The sequence below is a fragment of the Pezoporus flaviventris genome, unplaced genomic scaffold (assembly GCF_033815535.1).
Source record: "Pezoporus flaviventris isolate CSIRO_AGI_PZ_B2104156 unplaced genomic scaffold, CSIRO_AGI_Pfla_v1 ptg000007l, whole genome shotgun sequence".
Taxonomy (NCBI): domain Eukaryota; kingdom Metazoa; phylum Chordata; class Aves; order Psittaciformes; family Psittacidae; genus Pezoporus; species Pezoporus flaviventris.
In genome coordinates, this window is record NW_026892555.1 from 33,572,847 (window position 1) to 33,588,602 (window position 15,756).

Sequence of the window (15,756 nt, forward strand, 5' to 3'; positions counted from 1 at the left end):
AGCCAGACATCATGAGTAGTGTAGTGTACGTTGTCACCGTCACTGGGAGAGGCGGGTAAACAACGTTTGTGTCTAAATAGTATTTTCATATTTTCTCTATTCGTAACACCCTTTTCTTGAGCAAGTACTGCGTTTATTGATCCCAGAAAGGTGTTGGGCCCTCTGAGGAAAGGCATGTCTAAGGGAAAAGAAAATGGAGAGGTTGAATGGTTGTGATAATGGAACAGGAGCAGTTGTGGATCAAAGGGTTGAAATGGAGAAACAGGGAACCATTTCCATGCTCTTGTCAGGGACTGTATGTGAGACTTGAGGCTTGAGAGGCCCTTGGTCTTACTCACTATTGCAGCTTCTGTGTTGATTGCCATCATAGTAATTGAAAACTTTTTCTTTTTCTCTGTATAAAACCTCAGATGTGTGCTTGAATGAGAACAGTTGTTCTGATAGATATGTTATGGGTGGTTTGTATGAACTCCTGGTTTTAAGAGTAAAAAAAATCTTCAGCAAATGTTTTGTGTTAGGTTAAAAATAGTCAGTAAAAGTAGTCTTTGTGAAATGAAGGAACACTGTAATGAATGTGCTTGCACACCATTGCTGGACAATATCTGCTGCCCCTCCATTTCTAGCACACAGAGAATAATCACATGTTCTCTGATACTCAAGATGGTATCAATGGCTGAGGCAGTAAGGGAATGAAAGCAGGAAACTGGTATCTGTACCCATTATAATATTTTGCAGTGTGAAACCAGAGATCACTTTATGCTACCAGGAACAGATGGGAAACAATATCATCACTGACTTTATTAAAAGCTCAACCCTATTTTTAGCATCTTTTAGAATTCTTTCACAATTTTTAGAACATGTTTTCAGAATCGCATCATCATATGGTGCCACTTCTGCTATATTGTAGTATGGGAAGGATTGTTCAGTTTTTCTCTGTTACACCTAATCTCTGCTTTTTGCCAAAAGAAGAAGAAATAAAAGAGGAGAAAAAAAGAAAAAAGAAAAGGAATTAAAAAATCCCACTGCAGTCATCAATCAAACCCAGAAATACTAATTTTGTATCCTGGTGCGCTTAAGTGGCAGAGGAAAGGTTAATAGTTATTTCTATCAGATTATGCTAATCAAAGTGATTTAAAATCTTTCCATTAGTTGCAGCAGTCCATCTCCAGAACAATTTTATTTTATCATTATTCACAATGGTGTTATAATGTGTATGAACATACCTTAAGAAGACAGGTAAGATTTTAGTGGATCTTTATTCGTGAACGTGAGAAACAGTAGAAATCTGGGAAGAGACAGCCCAAATGACCAAAGCCTTATTGCCAGCAGGTGAGCACTGATAGAAGAACTCACAGGGGTTCTCAGAAGCAGTTCCTTTATTGTATGTCTAAGCAGCATATATTCACACTGACCTTATAACCTCTGCCAAGGAAATTGTTCAGAGGAACTTTGGCTGCAGTATTGCAGATCTACAGATAGTAGAAAATCCTGTACATTTGGATACATTTCAATTTGTAAGACTGATGCTTTAATTTTCACTGAGGCTTATTTTCCAAAGGTCCTTTACTCCATCTGCACATGGTACTTTCAGTAATTCGTACAGTGAATCTTCTGGTTTTTTGTTGTAGAAGGCAGAAATTCCTGTTATCATAATTTCAGTGTGCTTTCATGTTTATTAAAATAATCTAATGCATACTATTAAAAATATCTTTGATTATTTGTAATATCCTAGATTGTAATATAGCACTAGCTTTTACATAATTGCTTGAAAAAAGACTTTTAAATATAGAACTAGCAACATTAAGTCACAATGTAGAATATGTATTTTGTGTAGTGATTTGGTATTTTTATTATTTCTCTCTTAAAACCAATATCATACTTGAAATAGAAAAATTAATGCAATCCATTACTTTATAGGAACTATAAACTCTTTTGATTTGAAAGTTCCAGTGTGTATGACTATTGGTTACATTTGGAGTGGGGCATGATGTGTTTCTCTGTATATAACATATTGCAGTATGTGGCATTATGTTCCAGAAACCTTAAATCATTATTTTCTTGCCTGTAATTTTCAAATACAGCACTTGAAATTGTATGTAGTTTTAATAACATATTGTCAATAAGGCAGTATGAAAATTATGTGATAGTAAAAATGTGGGTGGAGGCATGGGAATAGAAAGGAGGCTGCTGTTTCTCAGTACTGAAACAGTAGATTGCAGACTTATGTCTGCAATCCCTTCTATATATAGCAATTCCCTTCTATATATAGTCTGCAATATATATATGTCTGCAATCCCTTCTATATATAGCAATTCCCTTCTATATATAGCAATTGTGGAAAAGTTGTTCAGCTGTGAGCTTTGCATGCTCTTGTAGATCAGCCTTTTAATACACCTTGATCCTGCCTTTTACTCATCACACCTTCATAAGGAGCCTTGTCTTTGCCCAGTGATATGTTTTGTAGTTTAGTAAAATGTCTATCATAGAAACAGCAGGAATCATTTGTGTCATGAAACTTCAAAACTAAGAGGCAAATATACTAGTTATGCTTCTGTTGAGTCATTATGGGAGACTATTTAATCTCATTTTCGGAATTGATGCACTGTAACCATTTCATACCTATTCTCAGTGCTCTGTGGGCTCTTTTGTATCACTTAGCACTTCTCTGTCATTTAACACAGTTTTCTTTATTGCAGAAAAAGCAGCAGCAGCTAATGAAGATGAAGTGCAAAAAGCAGATGTATCATCTACGGGTCAGAGTGTCATCGACAAGGATGCACTTGGACCAATGATGCTTGAGGTGAAGAGCACAAAATTCCTTTATTTCCACCAGTTCTGCTACCCCTAGGATGAAGAGCAGTGTAATAAAACAGAAAAGTGCAGTCAGAGATCGTTGTAAAGGAATGTTGAAGGGAAACAAACCATCCTGGCTATTTAGGATTATGTCATTTAAGAGCAGGCAGCATATTTCTATTGGATTCAGTGATGAAACTCTCCGTAACTTGGGGTGGGGAGAGGCAGAGAAAGAGGTAATTCTGCTTCTGTGTAATGCAGAAGATGTGGGAGGCTTCAGCTGGTTGCAAGTCTTCAGTGTCTTTATTTGTTCTAAGCCACAGATTTGGAAGACATATTTTACATAAACATTGACCTGCATATACAGTAGTATAGACATGAATGATCCTTTCTCTAAAATTACATATCATTGCTATACTGTTTTAATGGTTTATCATTTCAGCATTTACAGCATGTCTCTTTTCCTCTAGAATATGAAAGTAATTTAGGAAAGCTTTTCAAGACATGCATTTTAGTTTGTTCAGTTAAGCTTTCTGCCTGATTTTAGCTGTTATTTTGATATCCCAAAAGGCTGCATGGTTAAAACCTAGCTTCTAAATGTATTGCTAATAATGTTGGATAGGTATGTTACCTGGGATCCTAATGTTATATGCTGCTGTCCTTTGGCGCCACTGCTTTATCTGCTTAAGCTCACTTGCAAACTGTTTAGTCCTGTTCTGACTCGACTTTATCTGTAAGGGAGAATAAATGTTACTGTAGATAAAACACAAACTCTGAATTGGGCTGAAGGAACCAACTTTGGCAGAAGCATAATTATTCCATCATTTCTGAATGTTGCAGGAACAAAATGCAGTTATAACATTTTTAGGTATTTGCATTATTTTTCATGATTTGTTAGATGAAAGCCCTTTTTTCTGTACTCTGTGCAAAATAAAGGCTGCAAAATTACAGTACTAAGCAGATTAGTAGACAGGTTGGAGTGAAAATATTCTTTGAAAAATAGGGGTAAGAAATTAATTTAATATTTATTATACATGCTCACTGGATCAAATGTTGTTGGCTTTGCTATTAAACAAAGTTAAACATTCATCTCTTACATTGCTATGTTAAAATTTATCTCTAATTTTCTATTAATTTAATTGTAAGGACCTGTTTTAATCAGAGGGAAAATAAGGATAAGGTGGGTTTTTTTCCCCAGCTTATCTTACATGATTGGCTATTGCAGCAAACATGACATGTAAAATCACCCGTCTGTTCCGTTATTCCATTTAATTTAGTTTTCCTTTGCAGTAAAACCATTGCATATTAACAATGAAAGATTGTGGAAATAAATTAATAAACCAGAGTCCTTTTGCACCAAGAAACTTAAAAGGACTGAAAGTTGCTATATGTTTGCTGTGAAAAGAGTACAAATACTTTCTTTGTGTCTTTATCTCCTTAAGGAAATGCAATTAAGTTTATTTCATCTTTACAGAACCCCTTTATACAAGCTCTTCCAAAACCTAATGAACAATGTATTACTTGATTTGGTTTAAAAATATAATTGTCTGGTTTTATTAAAGACTAAAAATGAAGAACCCTCAGAATACTCTTTCCAGCTGAAGAAAGTGAGTAAAATTCATCATGCAGCTGCTGCACCTGAGGAATTTTTAGCATATTTCTTGGTTAAAGCATAAAGTAGATAGGAAGAGAGGATGAAAAAACAGTTAAGAGAGAGCTGACAACATCTCAAAGAGCACAAATCTATTTCCCTTCAGTATATTATCTAAAATAATATCTGTTATCTTGTTTTCTCTTCCAGCATGTTGTCCATTAATTGTTCCCCCATTATCCCAGTAGCTCTGAAGATAAGTTGCTTATTGTGGTGGCATACATCTGGGGCAGAATTAAGAAATTATTGCAGAACTGGAAGCTTCTAAAATATTTAAGTGTCTCCATGCATTATCTTGCTCAAAAGCTTGTAGCTGCTTACCTACACGATTATTTTATTAACAGAACAGAAAGAAATGGGAGATTAGCATATAAGGCCCTGTGTTACTCTAGGCTTAGATGACCACTTCTGTGGTCAAACCAAGAAGCATCGTAAGGTAGCAATATAGAGCATCTCCTTGCCAAATATGTTGCCATAGTAGGAAATAGGGAAAACTGAAGGCTATTGTGGGATGCCAGTAACTGTCATAATCTCTTGCTTGCCATCCCTGCCTTTGAAAGTTTTCTGCTATGGCTTTGGTTTTGCGATCCCTTTGAACCATTGTAAGTGCTGACTGCTGCCAAGCAGAGTGGTTCAGCCAAACCCACACCCTTCTGCCAGCTCTAAACGCAATGTGGTTTCATGATGGGCCAGCTCAGGGACTGATGTTGCTAGCATTTTTTTTTTTCATTCCTCTTTTTTTTCTTGCATTAGTTTTCAGCTAACTCAGTTCTCTCTGGTCCAGCTCTTTATATCCTCAGACAGGACAGGGAGCTGTCATGATGTAGAAAGGACTTAACCAAACAGGTCGTGCTTTCATTGGCTTTGAGCAGTGGTGAAATGCAGTCTCAGACAGTAATAATCCATTGCAGAGATGGTGTTAGAAATTGTATTAGAGCCTCAATTAATTAAATCTTCTAAATCATTGCTGGTTAAACTAAATAGCCAGCAGGAAAATGTCATGAATATTATGAAGGTATGTGGAAAGGAGGGAGCTCTCCAAAGAAAGTGAATTTAGAGAAGGAACCAAGAATGATCAGAAACAAGAAGAAGGCAATGAAAAAAAAATGAAGTTAGAGATCAGAATTTGTGACGATTAACAGAGGAAAAAAAAAGACCTAGTTTATCTGAGAGGCAATCAGGAAAGGTATATACTGAAATATTTATTTGTGGGGTTTATTATTCTGTAATTTAAAAATAGAACAAACAAAGCATTTGGCAACCATTGGCTCAGCCACTCTGCTTATTGTGCTTTCACTATCCCTCCCCTTTAGCAAAATCATGAACACAAGCTCCAGGGAAGGATCTCTGGAGCTTGTGTAGTCCTACCTCCTTCTGAAAGCAGTTCTGACTAGAGCAGGTGGCTCAGGTCCCAGTCCAGCCAAGGTCTGAATATCTATCAAAAATGCCATATGCCTGTATACACTTGTTATGGCAGCTCCTCCTTGTTAGACTGTTTTGCAGTGAGTTGAGTTCAGGTTTAGTATGGATCCACTCAGTTTTAATTAAGCCATAATGGATCATGGGTTGCCTGTTTTTCTTTCATTGCCTTCTTCTTGTTTCTGATCATTCTTAGTTCCTTCTCTAAATTCATCTAAAGTCCATCGAGAGGTGAATAAATCAAGCAAAGCTGCCAAAGTCTGTATGGGTTAACTGTTAATTGGATGCTTAGACCGAAAGCTTTGGTGCTTCATGTTTAAATGTATCCTCGTTTATTTGCTCATATAACATAAAGCTAAGAGGGATGTATTCTGAAGTACTTATACAATCCACAGTCATGCTTGCATCTTAAGGAAGTTTGCAAGAGAAGTTCTTACTGATACTGAAATTTTTGCTTATCCTCATCAGGTAGCAGTACTGTGGTATTTGGCTTAGGCTTCAGATAACATACAGCAGATATCCTGGCAAGAATGCTGCAGCTAGGTTGTCACTGTCACAAGAGATAAGGGGAGGGAGGGGAAAACCAGTCAGCAGAACTGATTCATTTAGGCACTTCCTCACAGAAACTTTAAAGTCCTTTGGAATATCATGGAGCTGAGTTGAAGAGGTAAAAGTCTGGTTCCTGTTCCCTGGATCATGTGTGGACTGAACTAAACTGGTGTCACACAAAAAAATGAAAGCAGTTCTGGGAGTAGACTAAAGTTGCTTCACTGCTCATTTGCTCTTCTTTTAATCCCTTGTGTTCCTGGCTGCATGGGCATCACTTCTCTGAAGATGCACTGCTGGGTGTGGGAAAAGCCTCTCTCTTTTTTTCTCCCAGTTTTTCTTGCCTTGTCCATTTTGCAATGTGTTTTACTGGAATCAGTCACCTTGTGCTGCATAGAGGAGCAAACAGGCTCTAGGTTTAGCAGAACCAGCTTCTGGACCAGGTCTCTTACTTCATAGGCAGGCAGATAGATAGCAACCTCTTTTTCCATTATTTTTGCTTGCTTGTTTGTTTAGGGTGGGTGATTTGGTTTGTTTTCATGAGCAGGTTTCATGATTTTGCAAGGTGTGCACCTTTCAGTGCTTTTACACTGGTCTGATATAAGTAAGATTAGATGCTCAGACTGAAATGTGTCTTTCGCTATTGCAGACAAGAATATAAGAACTGGGATGGATGCAGAAAGATTCAGCTATGTCATCAGAAGGGAATATTTACTTTCTGTTTATTTTGTTATTAATATGTTATTAATTGTGTTTTTGTCCCTCATTCCCTTTCTCTCCCTGTGTGCCTTTCTTTTTTTTCGTTTAGGCCCTAGATGGGTTCTTCTTTGTAGTGAACCCAGAAGGTAACGTTGTGTTTGTTTCTGAGAATGTGACACAGTACCTGAGGTACAACCAAGAAGAGCTAATGAACACAAGCATATATAGCATCTTGCATGTAGGGGACCACAATGAATTTGTCAAAATCCTGCTGCCAAAATCTTTAGGTATTTATCTTTTCCTCATATCATACCATTACTTATTTAACTTTGGTTTCATAAATCAGTATTTCAGTAACTTAATGTCCTTTCACTACTTACAGTTTCATCATATACACTATCTTTAATGTATATATAGGCCGTATAAATGATTAATATTATTCTCAAAAGCATCCTCTGCTCTCTTCAGATTCTTATTTGTTAAAATTGCTCTCAGTAACTTATGTTAGCTGATTATTTTTAACGGATCTCCAGAGTGAATCACTAAAAGGCAGCTATGAGAACTCTGATAGTTCTCTGTCTAGGCTGGTTGTGCTAAGAACAGCCCAAGATAGCAGGAATATAAAAGAAAATTTAGAAAATGCCTTATGCTAGAATTATTTTTTTCAATGGTTTTAGTCTAACCAGTATTTACCCTTGCCTTTCAAAAATGTTTTTGTTAATTGCAACCATTTTCATATTCATATTAGTATTGGTTTTAATGTTATTGGGTTTTGGAGGAGGTAAAAATAAAGTCAATACTGAGTGCTTCAGTTACAGATGTTTAAAAAGTATTATGCATTTCACTTTAGCATTTATGACTATACTTCTAAACCCTGAAGAATCAAAAATGTAAATGACCAAACCCCATAAATTACTGCCTTTATTGCATTTTATGATTGAAGAGGGCAAGTGAAGAGTATTTTAAATATGACCCTGCTATTTCCTTATGTGGTGTTACATTAATTCACTCGGATGTCCAGTACCTATATTTGTGCATCTCAGGATTTTGTTTCCTTTTTTACTTGCCTTAAGCACTGTGTCAGGCTTCACTTTTATCCATTGCTGCACCCAGGTCATTCTGATCCTTTCAGTCTTTCCTGTTGTAGCTGACACTATGTTTTAATATATTCCCGGTTGTATTGCTTCCTGGGTTTATAAATGCATGTTAGTTTTTCTTTCTATTTCTAATCTGGGCACAGATTTTAAACAATGCTGCCATCTCTTTTGTATTAACCACTTTTAAATTCACTGGGCAGATCCTACATATCACCTTATTTCTTCCAGGAACACAAATAAACTCTTCGTCCAGTAGGCTTTTCACTGAGCTGTGTAACATACACACACACCAGTATCTAGACTTTTATCCTGCTTTTCTACTATGTTGTTATAAAGTCACCTGAAAAAAAACATGATACATGAACAAATTAACAGTGTTCTTAACATTTGTTAGTTTTATAAATTACCTTGTTATGTGCTGTTCTGGGCTCTAATATTAATAATAGGTTATTGTTGTTGTTAAATGAACTTATTTCCCAACCAGTCTGCAAAACACCTTGATTAATTTCCTGTGGATAAGCATCAGAAATGCTTGCTACCAGGTTTTATCTCACTATATGATCTTTGCTTTGCTTAGTGAACGGGGGATCTTGGTCTGGTGACACTCCTAGGCGTAATAGCCATACCTTCAATTGTCGGATGCTGGTAAAACCTCTTGCTGATGCTGAAGAAGGCCATGATAACCAGGAAGCACATCAAAAATATGAAACTATGCAGTGCTTTGCTGTTTCTCAACCAAATTCATTCAAGGAGGACGGTGAAGGTAATTACTGCATTCAGTTTGTCTTAGTATTTTCTCTTTCTGTGCCATTGTGGGTCAGCAGTTTTGGTTCAGTTGATAAAGTGAGGTAGAGTTGATAAAGGGGCTTCTAAATCCTGAAAAATGGAAGAGTTTTCAGGAATTTTCCTTTTTCATTTAACTGTAGAAGTGTACTTCCATCTCAGATTATGAGTGTATACACTTGCATGCACCTGTTTGTTAAAAGAATACAACTGAATTTGAGAGAAACTGCATTTACCTTAAAGGAGTGTCCTAGTTTTGTACCACTGCAATTGTAAGAAGAATGTAGCTGACTGGGAGGAAAGTTTCAATGGGCAATTTTTTGAGTTCTTAGAATTTGAAAACAATTGTGGTTCACCATTTCCTTTACCATTTACTACTTCAGCAGGTAAATTTCCTCAGATTGTATTTTAACTATTCAGATAAGTAAAAATGGTTTATTATGAAGCTGCTTTCTCAAGGGACAGCAAGCATTTGGGGCATGTTTAAGAAATGTGGCTTAGAAGGTATGAAATGGTGAGTGTTTAAGAAATGTGCTCTCTGTGCATGCAGTATATTCTTTTTATTACTTATTTTCTGAGTGGTTGCTGTACAGGTATATGCATAAACATGTGCCAATAATTATGGACTGTGGTGGAGTTCTTGATAATTTGTCTTCTAAAAAAAAAACAAAAAACAACAAATCCTGTGTTGTTTAATTTTGTGTGAAACAATGAAGATGTAAAACCACTGAGTTCTGTCTGTCCTTTTATTGGCACAAAATCTATTCTTTTGGTCCAAAAAGTTTTTAAGTACTTTTTTCTTTTTTTTTTTAATATTTCTTAATTCTTTGTGGAAACAGAATCTTCTCTTGTGTGCAAATTACTGAAGTAACATTTTTCTTTAAGATTTGCAGTCTTGCTTGATTTGTGTTGCAAGAAGAGCTCCAGTGAAGGAAAGACCACTTCTTCCTTCATCAGAGAGCTTTACTACTCGCCAGGATCTTCAAGGTATTGTGAAATAGGAGATCTTCATTGTGGTTTGGGTTTTTTAATCTCAAAGGGGAAATTGCTGTAACAAATGTTTTATCTAATATCAGGCAAAATAACTTCACTGGACACAAGTACCATGCGAGCAGCTATGAAACCTGGCTGGGAGGATTTGGTGAGAAGATGCATTCAGAGGTTCCATTCACAGCATGAGGGAGAAATATCTTTTGCCAAGAGGCATCACCAGGAAGGTTAGGATTCATATTTTTAGCACTTTCTATATTAAACTGTTTGTCATTTGTATCTCTTGGTTCTGTTCTCTTTGTTATGTTTACATCAAACAATCAAGGGCTACCAACCGTATGTTTTTCAAGCTGATTTGCCTGGCAGGCTGATGGCTCTCTCTAGAGAGGTTTTTACCTTTCTCCCTGTTTGTTTTAGCCTGCTTCTTATAGCTGTGCCATATTGGAGGATACTTTAAATCTTTAAATTGTTGCAGTAATTTTAGAAAGAAAGACCCTTATATGTTCCTTCTCAAAACATTAACTATTCATTATTCTTCACAACCTCAGCTCACACGTGGCAGTTCATTGACCTGTATTTCTTTTCTCTACAAAAGTGGACTTTTGCTGCCACATTTCCTGTGAGAAACACAGAGTGTTTCTGTGTGTTGCAGCACACATACTATGTGATGCAGCACTCATGCTGTTGTACTGTGTCTAGCTGATAAGTATTATAGGATACACCACAAGCACATCTACCAGTCAAGATTATGGTAGGTAAGATGTAGGAGAATACCTGCACTGTGAAAAGTTCCCCATGAGATTTCTGTGGTAGTGACTGGGGGGGGAATTTTTTCTTCACATAAAAGCCTGATACTGCTAATTCTAGTAACACAGATCAAAATGGCTAAAACCAAATAACCCTTTATAGTCCACAGGAAAGTCTTTTCAAAACCAATTGGGAATAACTGAACATTTCCAGTGCAGGAGCATCATACTTCGGGTTCATGTTTGTAGAACAGGGTTTACAGCTCTCCTGTAGCAAGCAGTTGCCAGGGTCATTAGTCAATGGGTATGCCGGTTTGGAAACTAAATTGTAACTGGAATCTCAAATTATTCCACCAAGTACACACACATACAAAAAGCTTTAGTCATGCAGCATTAGTTAAATAATATGTTCTGCTTTCATGAAACCTTCAGGTTTCATTTTGGGAATGTGGGGGCACAGAAATTCTGTGATAACAGCTTCTTGGTTATGTACAGTGGGTGTGCTGAAAGTTCACAGCCTTATGCTGTGATTTCAGACAGAACTGAAGAAGGTGGAATGAAATTAAAGTTACAGTAGGGGTTTAGAGAGCATTTTCAGGTAAGACTTGTCTGTGCCAAAGGTAATTTAGGAGTTTCTGTTATGGCATCCAGCCACTTGTTACTTCAGACCTCTTCAAACGATTCGCTGCCAAATTAGCAGCTCCTGCATCCAGTGCTGAGGTTTGAGTGGGTCCTCTCTAAGCTGTCTGTGAAGTGATAAAAATATATGTGATTTGGAGTTTACACTGTATCATTTTGCAGGGGAGGGTTAGGATCATCATGTAAACTGTAGAATTAGTGTAAATGAGGGGGCTCTTCTTGTGGAAGTGAAGAAAGTGAGTGATAAGAGGAGGAGGAAAAACCTCTGGAGTTGCTTTGTGGCAAAGGATCCAGCACTAGAGAGGAGTAATGGCTGAAATGTTTCCTTCCCCTGCCCTGCAGCTTGGAGAAGAAAACAAAGCATATCTTGGGTCTTAGCGTCTTTGTACTTGACTGAGGAGCCCCTTGCATTTTTTAAGTCATTATGCTTGACAATAGCAGCAAAGAAAGTAATGGTCTTCTACATGTAATTCAGAGTTCCAGTGTGGAAAAATAACCAAACTGAACCCCAGCATTAGCTTAATAAACAACAAAACCCACAAAGCTTTCAAGTTAACTCTCAGTGTAAAGTGCAAAATATATGGTAAGTTTTTATTGGCCGCAGTCAGAAAAATAGCATTTCCTGAAAAGGAATACGGAAACATTCTTGTTTGCTTAAAGAAGTAGTTTGGAAAATGATTTAAGTAGAGATTTCACTTGTATCCTGTTGGCATTGAGTCCTGGAATTTCCTGATGTGGTATATGCTAAAGTTAAGAGTTTCGGACCTTCTGGTGCCCAAAGGTTAAACTGAAACAATGACACACCTAACAGTGAAATTTTGCTTTGTATTGTTTCACAGTTGTAGCTTTTTGTTTTTCTTTACATCTTTACTCTGAAAAAACCCTTCTGGTTGTTTAAATTGTGCTTCCTGTTTTCTCACTGCCTAAATAATACTTTAAAACCTTGCAGAACAATATATAGCAGTGGGGGGACACGGAAGGAAAGCAATCCTCACCAGTTCTACAAGGCTGAAAATCTGGTAGCTCTGTAGAGGAGACTATTTAATAACACCACACTTGGAAAACCATGTCATTTCATTGCAAGAGGAAATATTGAAAAGCAAGCAATAAAATGCAGATCAGATGATACTATTAACTGGGGGGGGAAGGAAAGGAAACCAAAACCACAGAAAATGTGTATATATGGAAAAACAGGAAATGAAAAAGTATTTGTAGTGCTTCATTCCTATTTTTTCCCTAAACCATTATATGAAAGTTCTGAAGATAAGTATTTCCCTCCTGCCATATCTGCAATCCTAATATGATAGCTTTTGGACTAGGAATTGAAAATGTTCAGACTTGTTTCACTGATGACAAAGACTGAATGGTACAATAAATGTTTGGAGATTTGCATTTCTGTAACATCATTTTAATTTTTAATTAAAGAAATGTCATAGAGGTCTTCAGAGGTTAGAGAATTGAATTTGTTCAAGTTCAGATTTACACTGAAAACTTAACGGCTGCAGATTATGTTCAGTGAAGTAAACCCCAAACCTGAAGTGCAGACATATCAACACTGGGGAAGGATATCACAGCCCCATTTTTGGTTTAGGTAATTGTATTTATCATTTGCTTGAGTTGTATATTGTATTTGTTCTTTAAAAAGTAATGATTTCTTATTCCAGTTCTTATTTCTGATCTTTCCCATGTAAGAGATTTATGTACTTTTTAAGTTAATGAGAGTTACTGTTACAAGAGAATTTCAGCAGGCAGTAAGGAAGGAAAGATACAGGCTAGTGGAAACAGATAATGTAGAAACTAAAGGCATTTATATTAATCATTGTGATACAGATGATACAGATGAAAAAAATGTACAAGGAACAAAAGGAGTTAGACACATGTTTGATGAAAAGTGAAAGGGACATCAAGGTCTTCTTGGTCCACTCCTGAATTACTCTGTATTTTGTAGTCTCTGTTGCTGTTGTCACTCCTTATGAGTTGGGTTTTTTTGATCACCCTATGGTATGTGGGATCTTTTATTTTATAAGCATTCCATCTATTTATTTATTCTTCTGGGTTGGTTTTGTTTCACTCTTTAAATTAACACAGTGTCTGCAGTACCAGTGCTGATAAAATCAATCAAAATCAGAACATCAAAATCAATTCAAAATCAGAACATCAGATGTTGAGCCGCCAAGCTACCTGTGTAGTTTCTCATTAGTTTAATTCTGTTCTTTTGCTTGCTTGCAGTGCTGAGGCAGGGACTAGCGTTTAGTCCTGTTTACCGGTTCTCCTTGTCTGATGGCACCATCGTTTCTGCCCAAACAAAAAGCAAGCTCATCCGTTCTCAGACGACCAGTGAACCTCAGCTCGTAATCTCCTTGCATATGCTTCACAGGTAATCCTGACCAGTTTATTACATCCACACACTGCAACGGGACAGGAAAAGTACAAAGCTGCCAGAGCAAATAGATTGTTTAAGGCTGGTAGATGTTCAGTTGTCTTAGAACTGATAGCATAAAAACAAAGTAAGTTTTTGAAATCAATGCTTACAGCAGGAAAAGGCTATAATGTCATTTCAGGACTTAAAAATGGCATGCAGGATTTTCATATCAAGATCTTCTATTAAACATACAAAATTTCCTTTAATCTCATGTTCTTGAGTATTTTAATTTCCTGTATTTTACATAGTAGACACAAGAAACTTTCCAAGTGTAATTAAATCTAAAAAACTTTGAAGGATTAAATTCCTGTAGTTCACAGTCAGTCTTATGTTGGGCCCGGGTCTTCCTTAAAGAATGTTATGATTAGTAGAACTGCAGTTTAGGCAGATGCATATTTTAACTCCTTGTCTGTCTCCATTCCTTGTCTTTTCTGGTGGCTGGAATAGTGGCTTTCATATGTCCAGTCCTGAGAACTATTAGCCTTTCTTTAAAAAGGCACAGACAATAATATGTTTGAAGTCAAGGACAAGTAATCTCTGACTTCAGAGTTTCAATAAAATTTGAATTAAGTCATTGCATGTCCTAGGATATTTGTAATAAATTTTGTTTCAGGTTTTATTTGCTGATTATACTGAAAATGCTATTTCCCTGTATCCACAATACCACTTTTTTGTAAGGAGTAAAATAGCTGTAAACATAATTAAAACTGAAATCATTTTACAGAGATGGTGGATTTAGAAAATGACTGAGTAAAAGCTGTCTGAAATTTATTTTTGTTGGATTGCTGAATATACTTGATATTTCATGAAGTGCTAGATTTTAAATTTTAAAAAAGCACCACTAAGGTAAAACCGGTATTTGCCAATATACTTGGGTTGTTTTTTCAGCAGAACACTGGTACTATTGTATTTGTAATAACGGTCTTAAAATCCACCTCTCTCTTTATGGTTAGTGTTGTTCACCTTTGCCTTTACACCTAAGGTAACAAATTTAGAGTAACAACTTCCACTACCTTGTGTGCTTCAGTTCTTTCACTTTTCATGCCTTAGCAAAACGCAGAGGTTTGTCTGAGTTTATCCTCTGCAAGTCGGAATGGGTTTTGTCTCATCAAAAGTACATATGAAGAATGTTTATTCTTAGTATTTGTTTTTGGAAGTCCAGAGTTGATTTGATTTTTCTCAAAATCTCATTGTTTTTTTCTTCCTAATTTACTTGACTCTGTCTGTTTTGTAGCTTTTCGCATTTGGGAATATGTCTGATTTTCCTGATTTAAGTTTTAGCACAGAAGTAAAAAGCATATTGCATCCTCCCATAACCTAATTGAAATCTACCTAGGAAAAGAGAAGTGACCATCAAGTGTCCTCACAAGAGGTTTTTCTCTGTGTGTCTCCTCTATTTCCTCCGTCTTACAGTCTACATCTCTAAAATATGTGGGTTTTCTCTTTCTTCTCCTCTTCCTAAATGCCTGTGTCGGACTGGATTGCTAACAGTCTGTTCCCATTCTGAAGCAATATCCAGTAGTTCTTTTGGCTCACATGCTGTTTTGGAGCAGTATCGAAATACTCTGGCAGTGTAGAAATGCGACTTTTTCAACTTTCTTTTCAGTAAGAAAATAGCCCACTCCAGCCTTGTGGTGGGGCTAACTCATAGAAATTCAAAACTCCAGAAAACAGCTGTCCACAGCTGTCTTGTAAAGCATGGATTTGTTCAGGTCATATGTTTCAGATGAGATTTCTGTCAGTTCTAGTGGTTAGCTCTTGCTGACTTGTAGAGAAGAGATACACATTAAAGGGAGGGAGTCTGAAATTGTAACCTATCTGCATTTCTAATGACTGTCATTTAAATGAGGTATAATTTTGTTTTTCCGCTCTTCCACTGATCTGTTAATGAACTACTGAAAAACCATTCTGTTAATGTGCAGCCATGTTGAGCATTGCATATCACTTTTGTCAAATTGTTGATTTGGTTTT

At 36.6% G+C, this 15,756-nt stretch overlaps 1 protein-coding gene across 10 annotated transcripts in view; it reads left to right on the top strand.

The window, feature by feature from the left end:
* Positions 1 to 15,756, top strand: part of NCOA2 (nuclear receptor coactivator 2) — a 193,816-nt gene that overhangs the window by 136,929 nt on the left and 41,131 nt on the right. For all 10 annotated transcript variants that reach the window (XM_061448305.1, XM_061448306.1, XM_061448304.1 and 7 more), the window contains 6 exons: positions 2,697 to 2,800; positions 7,218 to 7,395; positions 8,783 to 8,968; positions 9,874 to 9,975; positions 10,065 to 10,205; positions 13,593 to 13,740. In XM_061448305.1, coding sequence (XP_061304289.1) covers positions 2,697 to 2,800; positions 7,218 to 7,395; positions 8,783 to 8,968; positions 9,874 to 9,975; positions 10,065 to 10,205; positions 13,593 to 13,740 — 859 coding nt within the window. The remainder of the gene's footprint in view (positions 1 to 2,696; positions 2,801 to 7,217; positions 7,396 to 8,782; positions 8,969 to 9,873; positions 9,976 to 10,064; positions 10,206 to 13,592; positions 13,741 to 15,756) is intronic.